Source organism: Eurosta solidaginis, chromosome 3 (genome assembly GCF_040869045.1).
Source record: "Eurosta solidaginis isolate ZX-2024a chromosome 3, ASM4086904v1, whole genome shotgun sequence".
Taxonomy (NCBI): domain Eukaryota; kingdom Metazoa; phylum Arthropoda; class Insecta; order Diptera; family Tephritidae; genus Eurosta; species Eurosta solidaginis.
The window spans coordinates 137,260,191-137,282,806 of record NC_090321.1 but is presented as its reverse complement, the minus strand read 5'-3'; the positions used below and the strand labels follow the sequence as shown (position 1 = coordinate 137,282,806).

The following is a 22,616-nucleotide window of genomic DNA, read 5'->3' as shown; positions in this document are numbered from 1 at the left end:
TTCTTAGAACAATTAGCAGAGGAAACTAATACTGTTTTCACACAGAAACTTAATGATCTCATTTCACCTTCTAATGAAATCGTAAATATTTTGCTTTCACACAGAAGTAACTGCTCGATTAGTATGAAGGATGAAATCTCAAGCGAATAAAATGACAATACTATATGACAGACAATCATGGCGTAACGATACAAGGTGACAGCATGGTGACATACCTACAAACAAAAAAAATTCCATGTACTTGTAAATTCGATGGACAAATGTCAAAATCGTACTGCGCCGGTAGTTGATGTAACAAATTAAATAAAAAAGGTTATAATCAGCTGTTCGATGCGGCCACCTTGTATCGTTCCGCCATGCAGACAATGACATTTACTTTGACAAATGACATTTTTAAGCACTGAACACACCAAAAACTAAGAAGCGGAACGCGGCCAACAGAGTTGCATTGTGCTTTTGACTTCATTAGGCATTCGATTAGCTACTAATGAAATAATTATAGATTCGAATTTTGTAGGGAAGATTGAGCTCAATAAGCGTCTTAATGTAGAAAACTGCCTTTATTATTTAATAAGCCGTCTGTGTGAAAATAGTATAACACCACAAGTGACACCAGCAGCGAAGCTACAATTCTGTTGCAAAATATACTAAATTTTAGTTTCATAACATTAGTTCATTTCTGGTATGAAATCTTAGGGAGGATTAATCGTGTGCAGCTGAGATTACAAAAACATGAACTATCCGAATTTCTAGACACTCTGGGAAGAAGCAATAGAAAAGGCGAAATCTCTTTGTGAAAAATGGGATATTGCTCTAGTAAAACGTGTAAGAAGACGCCGCAAAATGCCTGGAGAATCGGCTAGAGATGTTGGTCTTTCCGCAGAATGTGAAATTTCTCGCGTTATGGAAAGGGTTCTCGATCGCTTCGAACAAGAATTGCGTGCTAGATTTATACGACTAAATTACCTTTATTTTAAATTTGGATTTCCTTTAGACGTTGAAAATTTGTTAACAAGAATAATAACGACTTAGAAAGAAATTGGAAGAACTTGGGTGAATTTTATAATACAGATTTCGGTGGAACAGAACTTTTTATTGAAATATGTGACTGCAAAATATTATTTCGCAGTAGAAAAGAAATTGAACCTAAAACTCCGTTAAAATTACTTACATTTATAATCTCGGATGGAGAAGATATTTTTCCAAAGTGGCACTTCAAATACTCTTGACTATCTCAGTATCAATTGCGGTCGTTCATTCAGCCAATTAAAACTGATTTTGACATATTTATGATCAACGACGGGGCAAGGTCGCCTAAGTGACCTAACATTATTAAGCGTGGAAAGAAATTTGAAATGGTAAATTTTGATGATATCATTGATTTATTTGCTTCTTCAAAGGCAAGCAAAATTTGAACATAATGATATTATTATTAATGTGCGGAACTATATCCAAGCTATCCACGATTTCGAAACTTTTTGAACATGTGGTTAATGCAAAGTTGAGCTTTGCTGTTAAGTCCCTAATTTCTCCCTATCAGCTCGGATTCATCGCTGATAGGTCAACAAATTCTAATCTAGCTGTAGTTAGTGAATACTGCATTGACTCCTTTTCAGCTGGTTCCCAGGTGGATTGCATTTACACAGATTTTACAAAAACTTTCGATAGAGTGTATCATAGGTTTTATTTAACAAATTGCGCTTTATCGGCTTTTATTCTACATTTATGCCATGGATAAGTTCCTACTCATGCAACAGGCATTGTTTTGTTACTATTGACGTTGTATCCTCCAGTCCTTTCAAAGCGACATCTGGTGTTCCCCAGGGAAGTATTTTAGGTCCCCTATATTCATTTTATTTATTAATGATATTGTTAATTGTTTTTAAGCTATTACATAGATTTTATCGCGGGCTTGGCGGCTAAATCAAAAAAACCGTAACGGATATTTGTCAAAAAAGGTTCGAAAAAGTTCGAAAAAGGTTCGCTGTTAGCAACAGGCCAAATATATAAAATTGGATCTCTATCATAAATTTAAAGTTAAAATGAAAATTAAAGTTAAAAATAAAGTTAAACTTAAGGTTAAGGTTAAAGTTAAAGTTAAAGTTAAAGTTAAAGTTTAAGTTAAAGTTAAAGTTAAAGTTAAAGTGAATGTTAAATTAAAGTGAAAGTTAAAGTTACAGTTAAAGTTAAAGTGAAAGTTAAAGTTACAGTTAAAGTTAAAGTTAAAGTTAAAGTTAAAGTTAAAGTTAAAGTTAAAGTTAAAGTTAAGGTTAAAGTTAAGGTTAAAGTTAAAGTTAAAGTTAAAGTTAAAGTTAAAGTTAAAGTTAAAGTTAAAGTTAAAGTTAATGTTAAAGTTAAAGTTAATGTTAAAGTTAAAGTTAAAGTGAATGTTAAAGGTAAAATTAAAGTTAAAGTTACAGTTAAAGTTAAAAATAAAGTTAAAGTTAAAAATAAAGTTAAAGTTAAGGTTTAATTTAAAGTTAAAGTTAAAGTGAATGTTAAAGTTAAAGTGAAAGTTAAAGTTAAAGTTAAAGTTAAAGTTAAAGTTAAAGTTAAAGTTAAAGTTAAAGTTAAGGTTAAAGTTAAGGTTAAAGTTAAAGTTAAAGTTAAAGTTAAAGTTAAAGTTAAAGTTAAAGTTAATGTTAAAGTTAAAGTTAATGTTAAAGTTAAAGTTAAAGTGAATGTTAAAGGTAAAATTAAAGTTAAAGTTACAGTTAAAGTTAAAAATAAAGTTAAAGTTAAAAATAAAGTTAAAGTTAAGGTTTAATTTAAAGTTAAAGTTAAAGTGAATGTTAAAGTTAAAGTGAAAGTTAAAGTTACAGTTAAATTTAAAAATAAAAATAAAGTTAAAGTTAAAGTCATAGTTAAAGTTAAAGTTAAAGTAAAAGTTAAAGTTAAATTTAGAGTTAAAGATAAAGTAAAAGTAAAAGTTAAAGTTAAAGCAAAAGTTAAAGTTAAAGTCAAAGCTAAAGTTAAAGTTAAAGTTAAAGTTTTAAAGTTAAAGTTAAAGTTATAGTTAAATTTAAAGTTAAACTTAAAGTAAAAGTTATAGTTGAAGTTAAAGTTAAAGTTAAGGTTAAAGTTAAAGTTAAAGTTAAATATAAAGTTAAAGTTAAAGTTAAAGCTAAAGTTAAAGTTAAAGCAAAAATTAAAGTTAAAGTTAAAGTTGAAGTTAAAGTTAAAGTTAAAGTTAAAGTTAAGGTTAAAGTTAAAGTTAAAGTTAAGGTCAAAGTTAAAGTTAAAGTTAAATTTAAAGTGAAAATGAATGTTAAAATTAACTGCAGAGGATATCAAGACTCAAACGTATGTTTCCTATTTCAGTTACCATAAACCTATAATTCAATTATAACAAGTAAGGAAGGCTAAGTTCGGGTGTAACCAAACATTACATACTCAGTTGAGAGCTATGGAGACAAAATAAGGAAAGTCACCATGTAGGAAAATGAACCTAGGGTAACCCTGGAATGTGGTTGTATGACATGTGTATCAAATGGAAGGTATTAAAGAGTATTTTAAGACCTGGACCTGGGCTGACTCTAGAATTTGTTTGTACGATATGGGTATCAAATGAAAGGTGTTACTGAGCATTTTAAGAGGGAGTGGGCCTTAGGTCTATCGGTGGACGCCTTTTCGAGATATCGCCATTAAGGTGGACCAGGGGTGACTCTAGAATGTGTTTGTACGATATGGGTATCAAATGAAAGGTGGTAATGAGTATTTTAAAAGGGAATGGGCTTTAGTTCTATAGGTGAACGCCTTTTCGAGAAATCGCCATAAAGGTGGACCAGAGGTGACTCTAGAATATGTTTGTACGATACTGGTATCAAATGAAAGCTTTTAATGAGTATTTTGAAAAGAAGTGATCCTTAGTTCCATAGGTGGACGACGTTTCGAGATATCGCCATAAAGGTGAACCAGGGGTGTCTCTAGAATGTGTTTGTATGATATGGGAATCAAATGAAAGGTGTTGCTGAGCATTTTAAGAGGGAGTGGGCATTAGTTCTATAGGTGGACGCCTTTTCGAGATATCGCCATTAGGGTGGGCCAGGGGTGACTGTAGAATGTTTGTACGATATGGGTATCAAACGAAAAGTGTTACTGAGCATTTTAAGAGGGAGAGGGCATTAGGTCTATAGGTGGACGCCTTTTCGAAATGTCGCCATTAGGGTGGGCCAGGGGTGACTCTAGAATGTGTTTGTATGATATGGGTATCAAATGAAAGATGGTAATGAGTATTTTAAAAGGGAGTAATCCTTAGTTCTATAGGTGGATCCCTTTTCGAGATATCGCCATAAAGGTGGACCAAGGGTGACTCTAGAATGTTTGTACGATATGGGTATCAAACGAAAGGTGTTACTGAGCATTTTAAGAGGGAGTGGGCATGAGGTCTATAGGTGGACGCCTTTTCGAGATATCGTCATTAGGGTGGGCCAGGGGTGACTCTACAATGTGTTTGTACGATATGGATATCAAACGAAAGGTGTTACTGAGCATTTTAAGAGGGAGTGGGCATGAGGTCTATAGGTGGACGCCTTTTCGAGATATCGTCATTAGGGTGGGCCAGGGGTGACTCTAGAATGTGTTTGTATGATATGGGTATCAAATGAAAGATGGTAATGAGTATTTAAAAGGGAGTAATCCTTAGTTCTATAGGTGGACGCCTTTTCGAGATATCGCCATAAAGGTGGACCAAGGGTGACTCTAGAATGTTTGTACGATATGGGTATCAAACGAAAGGTGTTACTGAGCATTTTAAGAGGGAGTGGGCATTAGGTCTATAGGTGGACGCCTTTTCGAGATATCGCCATTAGGGTGGGCCAGGGGTGACTCTAGAATGTTTGTACGTTATGGGTATCAAACGAAAGGTGTTATTGAGCATTTTAAGAGGGAGTGGGCATTAGGTCTATAGGTGGACGCCTTTTCGAGATATCGTCATTAGGGTGGGCCAGGGGTGACTCTAGAATGTGTTTGTACGATATGGGTATCAAATGAAAGGTGGTAATGAGTATTTTAAAAGGGAGTAATCCTTAGTTCTATAGGTGGACGCCTTTTCGAGATATCGCCATAAAGGTGGACCAAGGGTGACTCTAGAATGTTTGTACGATATGGGTATCAAACGAAAGGTGTTACTGAGCATTTTAAGAGGGAGTGGGCATTAGGTCTATAGGTGGACGCCTTTTCGAGATATCGCCATTAGGGTGGGCCAGGGGTGACTCTTGAATGTTTGTACGATATGGGTAAAACGAAAGGTGTTACTGAGCATTTTAAGAGGGAGTGGGCATTAGGTCTATAGGCGGACGCCTTTTCGAGACATAGCCATTAGGGTGGGACAGGGGTGACTCTAGAATGTTTGTACGATATGGGTATCAAACGAAAGGTGTTACTGAGCATTTTAAGAGGGAGTGGGCATTAGGTCTATAGGTGGACGCCTTTTTGGGATATCGCCATTAGGGTGGGCCAGGGGTGACTCTAGAGTGTTTGTACGATATGGGTATCAAACGAAAGGTGTTACTGAGCATTTTAAGAGGGAGTGGGCATTAGGTCTATAGGTGGACGCCTTTTCGAGATATCGCCATTAGGGTGGGCCAGAGGTGACTCTAGAATGTGTTTGTACGATATGGATATCAAATTAAAGGTATTAATGAGGGTTTTAAAAGCGAGTGGCCCTTAGGTGTATATGTGAAGGCGTTCTCGCGATATCGACCAAAATGTGGACCAGGTGATCCAGAAAATCATCTGTCGGGTACTGCTAATTTATTTATATATGCAATACCACTAACAGTATTCCTGCCAAGATTCCAAGGGCTGTTGATTTCGCCTTGTAGAACTTTTTCATTTTCTTCTACGTAATATGGTAGGTGTCACACCCATTTTACAAAGTTTTTTCCAAAGTTATATTTTGCGTCAATAAACCAATCCAGTTCCCATGTTTCATACCTTTTTTCGTATTTGGTATAGAATTATGGCATTTTTTTCATTTTTCGTAATTTTCGATATCGATAAAGTGGTCGTGGTTATGGTCGGATTTCGGCCATTTTTTATACCAAGATAAAGTGTGTTCAGATAAGTACGTGGGCTAAGTTTAGTAAAGATATATCGGTTTTTGCTCAAGTTATTGTGTTAACGGCCGAGTGGAAGGACAGACGGTGGACTGTGTTTAAAAACTGGGCGTGGCTTTCACCGATTTCGCCCATTTTCACAGAAAACAGTTACCGTCATAGAATCTATGCCCCTACCAAATTTGAGAAGGATTGGTAAATTTTTGTTGGACTTATGGCATTAAAAGTATTCTAGACAAACTAAATGAAAATGGGCGGAGTCACGCCCATTTTGAAATTTTCTTTTATTTTTGTATTTTGTTGCATCATATCATTACTGGAGTTGAATTTTGACTTAATTTACTTATATACAGTAAAGATATTAAATTTTTTGTTAAAATTTGAATTAAAAAAATTTTTTTTTTAAAAAGTGGGCGTGTTCTTCATTCAATTTTGCAAATTTTTATTTAGCACATATATAGTAATAGTAGTAACGTTCCTGCTAAATTGCATCATGATATCTTCAACGACTGCCAAATTACAGCTTGCAAAACTTTTAAATTACTTTCTTGTAAAAGTGGGCGGTGCCACGCCCATTGTCCAAAATCTTACTAATTTTCTATTCTGCGTCATAACGTCAACCCATCTACCAAGTTTCATCGCTTTAACCGCCTTTGGCAATGAATTATCGAATTTTTCCGGTTTTTCGAAATTTTCGATTTCGAAAAAGTGGGCTTGGTTATAGTCCGATATCGTTCATTTTAAATAGCGATCTGAGATGAGTGCCCAGGAATCTACATACCAAATTTCATCAAGATACCTCGAAATTTACTCAAGTTATCGTGTTAACGGACAGACGGATGGACGGACGGACGGACATGGCTCAATCAAATTTTTTTTCGATACTGATGATTTTGATATATGGAAGTCTATATCTATCTCGATTCCTTTATACCTGTACAACCAACCGTTATCCAATCAAAGTTAATATACTCTGTGAGCTCTGCTCAACTGAGTATAAATATTCCTGAATAACCTATGTATGTACATATCGTAAGATAATAATAAACATTTTTTAACAAGTATTAACTTTTCATTTATTCAATAAAAGTAAAAAAATTGTTTTCTTATCGGTCACCACGCTTAAAAAGTGTAACTTGAAATAATATCAAAGACAAAACTTGAATTAATATCAAAGAAAACAAAATGTTGCATAAATATTATAATTGCATAAGTTGATAATATGCAAAGCTTTACCGCGGCAGTCCCCGAGTGCCACACGTCCTTTTTCATTTGCAAAGTGTTTACTGTATGCTGATGATTTCAAGTTATTTTCAATAATTAGGACACCAGAGGATACCGTGAAGTTGCAAAACGATATCAATAAGCTACATCTGTGGTGCGACAAAATCTCGTCTCTACTTGAACACGTTTAAATGTTTTCAAATGACCTTCTCTAAGTTCGTTAACATTGTGACTACAAAATATAGTACATCTAATTGTGATTTTCAATTCGTTAGTGAGATTAAGGACCTTGGCGTAATATTTGATATTAAGTTTTCTTTTAAAAACCATATAAATTACATAACTTCCAAGTCATTCTCCATGCTTGGTTTGGTAGACGCAATAGCTCGAAATTTACTGACCCCTATACCATCAAACTGCTCTGTACCTCTTTTATCAGGTCTAATTTAGAATATGCTGCTTTTATTTGGAGACCAAGTAATCTTACAGCTATAAACAGAATTGAAAGAAAGTTTTTCTTAAATACGCCCTTCGGCCGTTAAACTTCCCGGAACCCATCCCCTTTTATTCGGCTCGTCTTATACTCTTGAAGTATCTTGAAAATCGCAGATCCATACTTTACTTATGCTTCACGTAGAACATTATTAATTGGTTCATTTACTGTCCATATTTGTTGGAAAAGATTCATTTCAATGTTAATTTCCTCCGGAGCTTTTATCCTTTCTATGGTGATAACTTTATAACCACTATGCAAATAATGCCCCCATTAATCGCGCTATTCGTGAGTTTAACTCGCTGAGTAGTACAGTTGCTCTGGACTTGTCGCTCCCTAGAACTAATTTTTTCATAATTTTGTATTTCGTTCTTTAATTAGTTGGACTCATATGGAACCATAAATAGATTGTACTCAATATTTTAAGTAAATTTTATAATTTAGTCTGTGTATATTCTCGCACGTCCGGGGGTTTTACAAGGGATATTTGTTATCCGATGGAAAACTCAGTTACCCGTGTTAGTGTTGCATATATGTGAACATACATGAATGTGTATGCATGTGGGTGTGCACTAAATAAATTATGTATTAGAGTGGCCGTGTTTGCAGTATAAAAATATTTAGGTCCTGGCCTAAACAGTCTGTAAGGATTGTAATCCAAAGGCTTAAACAATAAACAACAAAAAAAATGTTCCCCGGGCGCAAGGAAACCTCACTACGCCACTGACTATAAGTAGCTCCTGAGACACTTGCAGTAAAGGCTGTTTAATTGTATATCTACTCTTATTTTGGATTATCTATTCATGGATTTTAATTTGAATGTTAACAATCCAAGAACTCAAAATACGATAAAGATAACAAAATAGATATTACGTGTTTACCACTAGATGATCCCTTTTTATTAAACGGTTGTATTTAGATTGACCCTGTGTAGCGAGCGAACGGCCGACCGGCCGTTGTTTACGAATTTTGTAATTAAAATTTAAGTAACTTCCTGATAAGCTACAAGCTTGAAGCATGGAATATAGTTCAGAACCCGATGGCAATGCAATTATAAGAAAAAACTCCGAGAGGTGGCGCATGGATCGAAAAATTAAAAAAAATCGTATTTGTGGTCCGATTTGGTTCATATTTGGAACACATAATATATACATGAATAGAAAGCGACCTATGAAAAGACGCGCCGCTAGGTAGTGCAAGGATCGAGATATTCAAAAAAATCGTATTTGTGGTCCGATTTGGGTCATATTTGGAACACATAATATATACATGAATAGAAAGCGACCTAGGAAAAAATCGCCACTAGGTGGCGCAAGGATCGAGATATTCAAAAAATCGCATGTGTGGTCCGATTTGGCTCATATTCGGAATACAATACACACACGAATTGAAGGCGACATTTGGAAAAAATCGCCGCTAGGTGGCGCAAGGATCGAGATATTCAAAAAAATCGTATTTGTCGTCCGATTTCGTTCATATTTGGAACACATAATACATACAGAAATAGAAACCGCTTTATGAAAAAAAAATTCTGATATGTGCGGCAAGGATACAGATATTAAAAATAATCATATTTGTGGTCCGATTTAGCTCATATTTGGAACAAATATTACATATAGTCCGGTAGATGTGACATCAAAATACTTTGGAGTTCAAGGAGGGACAATCATATGTATGTTACGCTGAGTCGAGTAAAGCCTTTGGAAGGATTATGCATTGAGGACTTAGATTGTAACAAATTGTCAGGACAGATTCCTTGTAACAATGAGACACTAAATGAACTAAATAGAATGAGAAATAATAGGGAATTAAATAAAGACTAAAAACTTGAAAATAAAACAATAAAAAAAAATTTAGTTAAACGGGTTTATTGAAAACAATATTTACATCAAGTAATAATAATACTACAAGCTAAAAAATAATTAGGTAGGTCCTAGGATGCATTTCTCATCAGTCTAGGGCGTTGATCAGACAATTAAATAAAAGCGTTGGACGCATCAAATTTTTATTAATAGTCATAAGTAAGACCAACTGAACCTTAATCAGGTTATGTTACGCCTCACATTTTTAGAAATTTCACGCGCCCAACGCTTTTATTTAATAGCCCTTCAAATAAGGAGGGACCACGCCCACATTTTTACTTTTTTAATTTGCTAAACGCGTTAACAAAAAAAATAAAATTTCGAAATGTAAAATTTCGAACTTCGTAAGCCGATATCTATTTTTTGGAGGCTAAGTTCGAAAAATGGATATAGTACTTTTTTTACTTAAGCCTCAATCTCTACAAAAAAGTGGGTTTTGTCCAATACCCAGAAAAAAAGTTGATTTTGTCGCATAGCGTTATTATTATAAATACGAAACAACAGGTTTGACTCACTTATTTACTTTAACTTCCCCTATTCCTGATATCTGGCATATCCTTTTTAACTTTTCAATGCAAACCCTGCAATTTTTCCTCCAAAAATATCATGAGTTTCAGGTCTAAGTATAATAAGAATCAGGTAAAATAACAGTTGCAATAAATATTGAAAGTGCTATAACTTCTTTGTTTATTATTTTAGTAATATGGTTTCAAAGCAAGATTTTCTTGAATTTTTAAGTACTTTCGTTTGGTAAGGAAAAAAGCATACATTAGGAGGGGAGGGGGTAAAATTTTTTTAGCTGGCCTAATCATGTGAAACGACTTCATAGCTTAAAAGGACATTAAACGGAAATGTGAAGCTCCTCAAGGCCAAAATAATGACATATCAATTTTAAAAATCGGATGTCAAATAACGAACTTACAACGAAAAAACCTTTTCGGCTGTATGTCGAAGGATCAAAAAAATTTTCCGAAACCCTCTCAACATAATCTTTAAATTTAGGGCGGACATTAGCAACTTTTTTTTTTTTCGACCCAGTCTAGTGGGTATACTTCCTATGCAATATTTCGACCTAAACTGGAAAACGTTTTTGGGTCGTTTTTTTCGTTTAATATACAACGTGAAATTTTCCGAAGCAATCAAGTTGAAGAATATATAATAAAATAAATTAGCTTAAAAGACAATATAAAAAATTAATGTTATATTTTTGTAGCAAATTTTTATTTTTTTTGTTCAGTATAAGACGTACTTTATCTAAAATGAGGATTAATTCTGCAAATGCAAAAACATTTTCGGGCGAGTTTGCTTTTAATTGTTATAAATAAATTTAGTTTCAACAAAAGTTAACTTAATATTTGTGATTTCATGTTTTTTTGAAAGCAACTAAAATAAAAAACACAGAATCTGTTAAATAAATACCTATGTATTTACGTGTAAGTGAAATTTACCACAAAAAATGGGCCGGTCAAAAATTAATTCTATTTGAGATTTTTTTGTACGCTACAAATTATTTTGGAACAATTTTTTAGGATTTTGGTAGAGGCCACTATAGGTAAGTGGCAACAATGGGAAACAATGTTTAATTCTTTCACCGTCTGGCACGTACGCATATGTATGTAGGTGAAACATTTGAGCAACACTGCGTAGTCGGTTTTCGAATTTCGAATTCGGTGGGGTTACATGATATGTTGGTTTATGTTTTAGAGCACTTACATACATGGCCCTTCATATAGCGCGCTTTTGTGCACGGCATTAAATTTCGATATTTGGAGTGATTGTTCTAATTTACAAAAAACTTTTTCTTTTAATTATAAACAAATAGAGTAATATTTGTTAACAAAAATAGGCCTATGCACTGCGGCTGATCCATACGAATCGATTCATATAACTTGTATATGATTTTGCGTATGGTAAGTATGCGAAACAGCCTGTCAATTGATTGTACGGAAATTTTGTTAGCGTATCAATATATAGATAGTAGAGTAATATACGGTCTATGCAATATTTCGACCTAAAATCGAAAACGTTTTTGGGTCGCTTTTTTCGTTTAATATACAACGTGAAATTTTCCGATTCAATCAGGTTGCATTTAAATAATAATAAATTAAGAGGAAATAAAAGATAATTTCATTCATTCATTCATTCATTCGTTGTTCAGTATAAGACGTGCTATATCTAAAATGAGCATAAAATCTGGAAATGCAAAAAACATTTTGGGGCAAATTTGCAATTAATTGTTACAAATAAATTTAATTAGCTTGAACAAAAGTTGACTCTTTATTTGTGATTTAATGTTTTTTGAATGCAACTAAAATAAAAAACAAAGAATCTGTTATTGTTGACGCTTATTTTGATAGAGTTCTTGAACATACATTCTGGCAGAAACATTCAGTTTTGTGTTTGTTTACAAAAAAACCTAACGCCGCAGGAACTTCAAAAAACTCAAAAATCCCTGTGGAAACAGTGAAAAAATAACCATCACGTACCAAAATGTTCGTGGCCTAAGATCGAAATTAAGTACCTTTTATCTGAATAGTTTTATTTTTACTTCTCAAGTTATAGCTTTTACTGAAACCTGGTTAAAAGCTGATAATTTTAACTCTGAACTCTTTTCACGTAAATATGTAGTTTATCGGCGTGATCGTGAATCTAGAGCAGGTGGTGTCCTTATTGCTGTTGACTCGACGCTTCCATCTGAGTTGCTGCTATTGGACACCACAAATGACATTGAATTTATAGCAGTAAAGCTTGCCTTGCACAATTTTAGTTTGTTTATACACGTTTATACATGTCATAGCACTGTTATTTGTAGTTTGTACTCGCAATTGCGAGACAAAGACCGCCTAGTAGTTCTTGGTGATTTCAATTTATCATCAGTAAATTGGATCAATACCATCGACTCAAATTTTATGACTCCCACTACTCAGCACGAGTTTTTAAATAGCCTGCTAGATACATCTCTTCTCCAAATGAATAATGTTTTAAATTCCAAAAGGAAAACCTTAGACTTAGTTTTTACAGATGACTCTGCGGGTATTACTCTAACCCGAACTCCCCCATTATCCCTTCCTGAAGACCCTCTTCATCCTACGCTTGAGATAGTACTGGATGTTGTTCAACCTGTGATGCTCGATGTTTCTAAGCCCAATTCCCGACCCGGTCGAGATGTTTTTCAAAGACGAATTTTAGTGAGCTCAATAATTTGATTTCTGCCCATGAATGGTCGAGTCTACAGTGTACAGACGTTGAAACAGCGACTTCCTTGTTTTATAGTTCTCTTAATGCTTTGTTTGAAAGCTGTGTCCCCCTTCGTTATTCCAGTACCACCACGGGTAAACCACCTTGGTTGTCAAATCAACTATTAAGACTTGATAATATTAAATCTAGACTCTATAAGCATTTCAAAAGATCTGGTAAAGCTATTGATTTATCTAAATATTTAGTGGCGCGCTCCAATTTTCATCGTCTTAACCAGCAGTGTTATAAAGGTTACTTATCATGTTGCAAATTCCAATTTACTAATAATCCGAAACGTTTCTACAGATTTGTTAATTCCAAAAGGAAAACTTCTGGTTTCCCATCTACTTTTATTTATGGGTGCAAAAACGCAAATTCTGATCACGAAATCGCAGATTTATTTGCTGAATTCTTTAAATCAACCTATTCATTCCAATGTGTCCAGTCTAATCTTTATCCATATTGCTTGGAAAGTTCTAATAATATTTTAAACCCATTTATTGATAAAGATACTGTTCTTAATAATCTTCTTGCATTGAAACCGATATCTTCACCGGGTCCAGATGGTGTTCCTAGTTGTGTACTTAAGTACTGTATTTAAACTGTCTCTGGAATCCGCGTCATTTCCATCTATTTGGAAACAATCGTTTATTATACCTTTGCATAAAAAAAGTAGTAGGTCTAATATTGAGAACTACAGAGGCATAGCTAAGCTCTCAGCTATCCCTAAACTTTTGAGCAGATAATTACATACCAGCTTCAATACATGTGTATCTCTTTAATATCACCTTGTCAACATGGTTTTGTTCATCGGAGATCAACTACTACCAACTTGCTTGAATTTACGTCTTTTGTTATGAATGGTTTTTTAGATTGCAAACAAACAGATGTAATTTACACCGACTTTAGTAAAGCATTTGACTCTGTTAATCACGAGCTCTTAGTTACCAAACTTGATCTTCTGGGTTTTCCAGCGACTTTATTAAGTTGGATTTCAAGTTATCTTGAAAATAGGACTCAGTGAGTCTTCTTTAACAACAATCTTTCAAAGTCGTTTGATGTAACTTCTGACGTGCCCCAGGGTAGCCATTTGGGTCCATTACTCTTTAACCTGTTCATTAACGACTTACCAAAGGTTATATTACATTCTTGAGTTTTTGTGTATGCAGATGATGTAAAACTTTGTTACACATATCTGCCTTCGAACTTGTTCTGTTTTAATCAGCTTCAGGCCGATCTTGACTCATTTCAAAGCTGGTGTACTGTAAATTTACTTTTTTTGAATTACTCTAAATGTAAGCAAATGACTTTTCACCGTGTGAAGCCGGTCCTATCATCTTATACACTTAACGGCGACCCCTTGGAGCGGATATCTATTGTAACTGATCTAGGAGTTATTTTTGATCCGAAATTAAGTTTTACCACACATATTTCAACCGCTATAAATAAAGCAACTGGTGTATTAGGTTTTATCAAACGTTGGGCTAAAGAGTTTGATGACCCTTATTTCACAAAGATCCTTTATACCTCGCTGGTACGTCCTATTCTCGAGTACTGTTCATGTGTCTGGTCTCCGATCTATCAAATCCATGTTGATCGGAATGAGTCGGTCCAGAGACGGTTTTTAATTTTTGCATTACGAGGTCTCAACTGGGAATCAAGTACTCATCTTCCACCATACAGGAATAGACTTCTTCTAATTAATTTGCCATCTCTACAGAATCGTAGAGTATTACTTGGCGTTATGTTCATCCACAAGCTCATCATTGGTGTGATTGACTCCCCTGACCTAATCAGTCAACTAAATTTTTTGGTTCCTTCTAGGGCGTCCAGACATTTTGTGCCTTTTCATTTACCTCTATGCCGGAAAAATTTTGCTAGAAACAGTCCCCTGCATCATTGGTGCTCGCGGTATAATGATTTGTATAACTGCATTGGCTTTGAATGTTCGTTTGCTGCTTTACATACTGCTATAATCTTATGTTTAGCCTGATATTTTAATTTTATTTTTTCTTATACAATGCGATGTAAAATCTTTATAACATACAAATTTTCTATGTACCTTTTTTGAATTTTTTAAATTTAAGAATGGCTCTGTATTTTACATATATATCTGTCTATTACAATAATTAGTCGACCGCTTTGTGTTTGCGTCGACTTTAAATAAATAAATAAATTAAATTAAAAAAAAAAATAAAGACCTATGCATTTACGTGTAAGTAAAATTTGTCCAAAAAATAGACAGGCTAAATTATTACTTCTCTTTAAAGTTTTCTAGTGCGCTAACAATTATTTTGGAACAATTTTTTTAGGATTTTGTTACAGACCAATATAGATAAGTGGCAATAATGGGAAACAATATTTTATTCGAACTGAAAATGAGTGAGGGATAGTTCTCTCGCCGTTTGGTGCCTGCGAGCATTTACAGTTTTGAAATGGGAAAAAGCCGTTATGATGCCGGTTGCCGTTTTGACCTAAAATCGAAAACGTTTTTGGGACGTTTTTTTTTTCGTTTCATATACAATAAGAAATTGTCCGATTAAACCAAGCCGGTTTTTTCCGTATTGAAAATTTATAAAGTGGGGCCACGTGTACAGTTTCAACTTTTGTGAAGTTTTTCAGGAAAAAATTTTACATTTTCGAATTAATGTAATGGGCATATTATAATCGAACAAAGTTAACCTAATAATAAATATAGTAGAGTAATATACGGCTTATGCACTATTTTGACCTAAAATCGAAAACGTTTTTGGGTCGTGTTTTTTCGTCTAATATACAACGTGAAATTTTACGATGCAATCAAGTTGCATTTAAATAATAATAAACTAAGTTGAAATAAAAGACAATATAATAAAATAAAATAAGAAATATCAAAATAAATTAGCATAAAAGACAATATATAAATTTTAATGTAATATCTTTGTAGCAAATTTATTTATTTTTTGTTCAGTATAAGACTTGCTAAATGAGCATAAAAGCTGGAAATGCAAAAAACATTTTGGGTGAAATTTGCAATTAATTGTTATAAATAAATAAATGTAGTGAGTTTGAACAAAAGCTACTCATTATTTGTGACTTCATATTTTTTTGAAAGCAACTAAAATAAAAAACAAAGAATCTGTTAAATAAAGATCTATGCGTTTACGTGTAAGTAAAATGTGTCCAAAAAATTAGGCCGATTAAGTTATTACTTCTCTTTAAAGTTTTTTCGTGCGCTAATAATTATTTTAGAACAATTTTTAAGGATTTTGGTTCAGACCAATATAGGTAAATGTCAACAATGGGAAGAAATATTTTATTTGAACTGAAAATGTGTGAGGCGGTGGTTCTCTCACCAGTTGGCGCGTACGAATATGTACATATGTAGATGAAACATTTGAGCAACGCGACAATGCAGCTTTTTGAATTTCCAATTCAGTGGGGTTTGTGAACATAATGGGTCCAACAGATGGCAATTTCGATTTTACAAAAACTTTTTCTATTAATTATAAACAAATAGAGTAATATTTGTTAGCAAAAGTCTGCCTATGCACTGCGGCTGATCCATACGAATCGATTCATATAACTTTTGTATGATTTTACGTACGCTAACTATGCGAAACAGCCTGGCAATTGATTGTATGGAAATTTTGTTAGCGTATTAATATATAGATATAAAAACCAGTGTGTGTACATAGTTGTTTTGTTGGAAGAATAGCAGGAGGGTCAGTAATTATGAGTAAATTTAAAAAAATTTAAAAACTATTTAATAAAATAAAATAACCCCTGCGGGGTTACAGATCCCCATTGGGGACGTCCCCGGGTGGGGGATAGGGGAATGCCCGGTAGATATACAGGGTATGTGGGAAATTTAATAAAACCCGCGGACCGAAACTGAACTCGCGATGCGTAGAATTATCTTTTCACAGCACTACACCAAGCTGCATGCGGAGCGGATAAAAACTATACGCCTTTGAACATGTTTAATCTCGACATCCGGAACGAAGAAAGCGATTCTATACATAGTACAGCACGATTCGTTGATCAATGAAAAATGAAAACAATCCATGCCAGACACCCCCATTCATGGTTGCCACATTGGTCCATTTGGACCAAAAATGGCCCTTTCCAACCCCATTTGGTCCTCTGGTCCCTTTTTTTCAATTTTGGTAATATGTAGACTGTAGCCAATATTTTGGTAATTTTGTCTGTTTCTCACTGAGCAAAATATGCACAACATTTTCCACATCTTCATTAACCCTTATCTAATTTTAAATTTACCTCAATGGATTTCTTACAAAAAAAAATTACTTTTATTAAAATAAAGGCGAACAATAGCACTTCACCCAGCAGATAGTTTAGAAAAATGTTGGATGTTGTCACTATTTGAACTTAAAAAAAGTTATTGCAAATGCACCTGAGTCTGCGGAGTCTCCCACTGATGAAGCCATTCTTGAATTGAAAACTAAATCAAAGCCTGTTAAGAGCACTTGTCACTCCCTTAATTTACGTTTAAGTTATGGGTGCAAGCATACCGATGGGTATTTAGAGTTTGTGAAACAATATATCGACATGCCAAAAAAAAAGTGACCCTTAAAAGATTTGTACAAAGACGTCCTATGTAAACAACTTTAAAGAAATACTTTTCGTTTGGGATATCGGTATTTAAATTTTATTCACACAGCCCAAAGCAAATTAATGAGTTTAAGGAATTCCAAGACTATTGTGGTGTTAAGCCATGCAAGATACTAGGCATTTATTTAACTCATTGGCTCCGTTTGGAAAGTGTCTTCTTACGTACGCCTCACACTGCGATGCGGCTATATTTTCTATCTTTGTGTAGGGAAATTAATGGCATTTTTGCTATACAGTTGTAAAATTCAATATCAGTTACAGAATTAAAAGTTTATTTATATTTCCGGCCTCCACTAAAGAATTCAATCAGAAAAAGTGTGTCTGCCGATATTATACCATCAATATGAAGCACATTTGGAATAATTTTAAGTACAATGATAATATATTAGATATTTGAAAAATTACAGTGTACATAATTTAGAATACTAATTATCTTCGCCCAAGGAATATTTTTATTGTAAGTAAGGCAGAAATATTTTTTAACGCGAAATGCCCAACGTAGATACGATTTTTTTAATATCTCAATCTTTTCGCCACCTAGCGGAGTTTTTTTTTCTTATTATAGCATTGTCTTCGGGTTCTGAACTATAATCCAAGTTTCAAGCGTGTATCTTATCGGAAAGTTACTTAAATTTTAATTACAAAATTCGTAAACAACGCTCGCCACACAGAGTCAAGCTAAATAAAACCGTTTAATAAAATAGGTGCTATTGAAAATGATAATTGTAGAATATTTAACAAGGCATAACCAGATAGCAAAGATCGTACATCAAACACTAACTCTGCGTTGTGATATAATTACAGCGGAATGCCCATAATACACATACCTCGTGTTCCAATGAAACGTGAACCAGATACGGATAGAGATTTAAGATGCAAATGCAACAACAATGTGAACTAAATAAAGAAATTTGCAGTGAGAATACTCACGGGTGTCCTGACAGGTCATTGCGCTATTTCACCAATGCTCCGATGGTGGCCCATACCAGCAAGCTCCCTCTGCGACAGCAAAGGTTGGGAAGATGGTTCTTACACTTCTACTTAAGTTCATCAGAGAAAGCAAGTGATGTCGTGGAGGTCCACTCAAAAGTACCTGGTTTTACGAGTGCACACACAATTGTCAAAAATGTTTCCGAGTGGAAGAGTGGGAAATTCCCACGCACGACCTCTTAACGTAACCCAACCTTACCTATGCTATAGCTTTTAACCGCGTACTTATGAAAGTAAGAGTTAAGAATGTTTATCTTTCATTAATTTTGTAACACATACTTACATATTTATCTCTTAACTTACATGTATGCTGGCACCTTCTTCACCACCGTCTCCTCCACCATCTTCTTCTCCACCCTCCTCTTCTTCTTCGCCGCAAGATTTTGCAGCTATTTGCGCGTATGACATATAAAGCAAATCTTCTTGCAAAGCTCCGCTTCGTTCGGTCATGGCTCCTCTACAGAATGTTGTCACCAGTTGCGTTAAAGGATCTGGTTTACCTTCGGACTCCTCCTCATCTTTTTTCGATTTCTCCGATTCCTCAAACGTTTGTGTCAAGTCCTCAATCATAATTTCCTGACCTACATTTTCTTCCTGAAGCCATTGTTCGTAGTAAGATCGTGCAAAAATATTGCAAGCTCGATGTCTGGCAATAAAGAAAAATATTATTACCAGCTTATATATTATACATTATATCATGCAATCCTTTGATTAGTGATGTTAGTTCTTTCAAGGTATACAAAAAATGTTCTTAAGCACAGCTGATTTACAACATTATTTTACATTAACAGGCATGTTCATATACAATGTAAATAGTATAAAAATCGGTCTAATATATACCATATATGAATAAGTTGGTAATGGCTTAAAAATAGCATTATAAAAGTTTTAGCTCTTCGTGTAAAGGGCGTAAAATGACAGTAATAGTGGAACACCACCGAAACCGGTGTGTCTTCAAACCAAATTCAAACCGGTGAATAAATTCAACACATCTTAGCGTTGTCGTCTGGCCAGACGAAATTTTACACTTTGAACTTTATCCACAAATATTTGAATTTTTATTTACATTTTGAAGAAAACTCGTCGTACACTGTGATAAGTTTGAATTTTTATTGATAAATTTTGAAATGAATTCGATCTTTGAGGTTTTATAGGCTTAAAAATATGTTGGTCTAGCCAGACGACAACGCTACAAAGTGACATAATCAAATTTGGTACAAAAAAAGATAAAACAAAATCCACAAATATTTAAATTTTTACTAAAATGTTGAAGAAACTCGTCGCACACTGTGACTACCCTGAAATAAGTTTGAATTTTTATTGATAAATTTTGAAATGAATACGAACTATGAGGTCTTATAGGCTATGTTCGTCTAGCCAGACCACAACGCTAAAATGTGACATAATTAATCATCTTTGGTACAAAAAAACAGATAAAATAAAAAGAAAAAATATCAATTTCGGAATTATTATAAAGACGGCCTCTAAACTTAAAAAGTCACTAAAGCTTTTCATGATCGGGTGGGAGCACTAAAGCTATTCACGAAAATAAAGCGTTCTTGTCTGGCCAGACGCCACAATATATCGGAGGGTTAAAAGAAAAATTATTATGTCAGGGTTACGTTTCGAAGTATTTTAGTAGTTAGTAGTTATTCAAAACGTAAGCGGTAGAAATTCGTTTGTGTGCAGTTGTAGCATGAAATGGCTTGAGTAAATTTAGAAATTAATTAAATAAATTTATGTGTTTTTTTGTTTTAAGGATTTAAAGAAGAAAATCAATAGCACTAATTCATGCTGGTAAGTGTCCCACATGACAATAACCATATTTTCAATTGCAATGTGGAATCAACGCCTGTAACACCCCGATCTCTTTTGACAAATGCTGTTGAATCAGCAAGTTTCTTCGAACTCCCATTAGATGATATTGATGAAAATTTCGCACATTTTGGATGGGGCGAAGTAATGCTACAACAACAAACAACTCACGGATTCAAAAAATCGGCTAAAAACAGTCGATGCCGATCGTTTTGGCTGATACCAGCCGATTCCGAATAAAAGCCCGGTTTTAAGTTCTCAAACCTGGGGAAACCCGGATAAACCGGTTTTTAATACTTGCCCAAATTAATAAAATTTCCGTTCAGCTAAAAATAAAATATTACATACCAATAGGTAAATCGTTTACAATTGTTTTTGTTTTTATCGGCCTATTGATAAATGATTCAAGATTCGATTCGAGCTCACGGCCAGAACAATATTTTTTTTTAAATCGTTATTTAAAAAAAAAAAAAAAAAATTCAATGTGTATTTAATACAGCTATGAACAAAAGAATATTAAGTCTTATTTCATTTCACAGTATAATATTCATTTAGGGTAACTAAAAGTCTTCATGTGTGAAGACTTTACTTATTGCGATTAAAGTAATATTTTAAATATAAAATACAGTTCTAATGTTTCGGGCTCAATCTATTCTTTTCTTTAGTCTTTATGAAACTTGAGACAGAAAATGCTCTTTCACTCAATGTGCTAGTAGGACTTATTGCCAGTAATGCGTTATACAATTTTTCAAGATTTTCTGTCCGTTTTTCACATTTGGCTAAATATACAAAATCGTCCAAAATATTTTACTTTTGCTTTATTTTTCCAACAAACGTATTAACCGTGCTACAAACACTTAAGCTTATACATATATATTAAGTGGTTGCCGCTTCAATAAAAACAAGATGATAATACGATTACCTCGCGTTCCAATGGATAGTGATCCAGATCGCGATACAAATTTCACATGTTACCGTATTTATACTATGTTCAAACAGAAAAATAAATTGAGGAAATTTCGATTTGAATTGAGTGCTGTTCATACAACTCGATATAGCTTACACAATAGTAATTTGATAGCTGGTTGGCTCATCTCTACAACAAGAACATACCTTTGTTCAGACTGTCAAAATAAACACGCACATTATTAGGCGAATGAAATGGAATGAAAACATAAAACTTTGAAATTTTTGTGTGTTGTAAGAAAATGTGTTCAATGTTTTGGTTTCATTTTGAGTTTGCCATCTTTTGAAAATCCCTACTCCAGTGAAATGAAAGACATAAAATCAGCTGATGAGATGAGCCAACCATATAGTTCAGCCATGCGTAACTGACGTTTAAATATACTCAATAAACACACTTTACAATGTTGCATTTGCAGTTTGAAACAATTTATTACGCAATTTTTTTTAAATTGGCAATTTATTATTACAATTTATTATATGACAAATTGCGTAATAAATTGCCCAAATAGTATAAATTGCCAATTTGGTGTGTGTTTGAACCTAGTATTAGATAAAATTTCAAAGGCCTTTATAGTCCTTCTGAAAAACCGGTTAACCAAAAAAAAACCAGGTTATTCGATATTCGAAATTTCAGGATAAAAAAAACGGCTAAAAAATTAAGAAAAAACCGGCTTAAACCCCGTTCGAATAAACCAGGTCGTTACTATAGTGATTACTAACATATTACGCCCAATTTTTAACACGCTTATATTAGCTTCACTTGTACGTATGCTTCTTTGTAACTCTCTAAGCTAGGCGCGTACAGGAGAGTTAGACCCATCTTGCGGAAAATTGAAGACTTGCTGCAGTGGTTAAATAACTCGCTACAAAACGAGTTGTGCTTAATAGTGGAGACATGAACCTCTATGCTACGGTGCTATCAACACCAAATATCTAAGTGGATTGTAGATACTAAAACGGCACCATATTTGCGTGTTTTCTAGTTTTTCAAAACTATATTTTCATTTAAAATCTTTCCCAATCCAAAATCAGGTACACGTGTACTATGTACAGTTTGAGATTTTGGTTATAATTCGTTATTCAATTATTAACTTGTAGTATTAAGTAGAAATATAAATTTTTAAATGTCCATATATTTTTCAGATCCAGACGTCGGCAAGAATCAATTAGTATGAAGTTTTTTCATTTGGAATGAGCCGTTCCCTCGTTATGGGGCCGGGCTTTAAAAATTTGAGTCGGACACAAAAATAAAAAATTCGAAAATAATAACACTGGTCAGACTTGTTTTAGACGTTTTAAGTCAATTTAAGGGTGCTGATTACGAAAAAATGATTTGTTTGTTTCTAACAGCTCTAG

General features: G+C 33.9%; 1 protein-coding gene across 23 annotated transcripts in view; it reads right to left on the bottom strand.

Moving 5' to 3' along the window:
* Positions 1-22,616, bottom strand: part of RyR (Ryanodine receptor) — a 1,962,175-nt gene that overhangs the window by 59,964 nt on the left and 1,879,595 nt on the right. For all 23 annotated transcript variants that reach the window (XM_067773071.1, XM_067773075.1, XM_067773079.1 and 20 more), the window contains one exon: positions 18,783-19,125. In XM_067773071.1, coding sequence (XP_067629172.1) covers positions 18,783-19,125 — 343 coding nt within the window. The remainder of the gene's footprint in view (positions 1-18,782; positions 19,126-22,616) is intronic.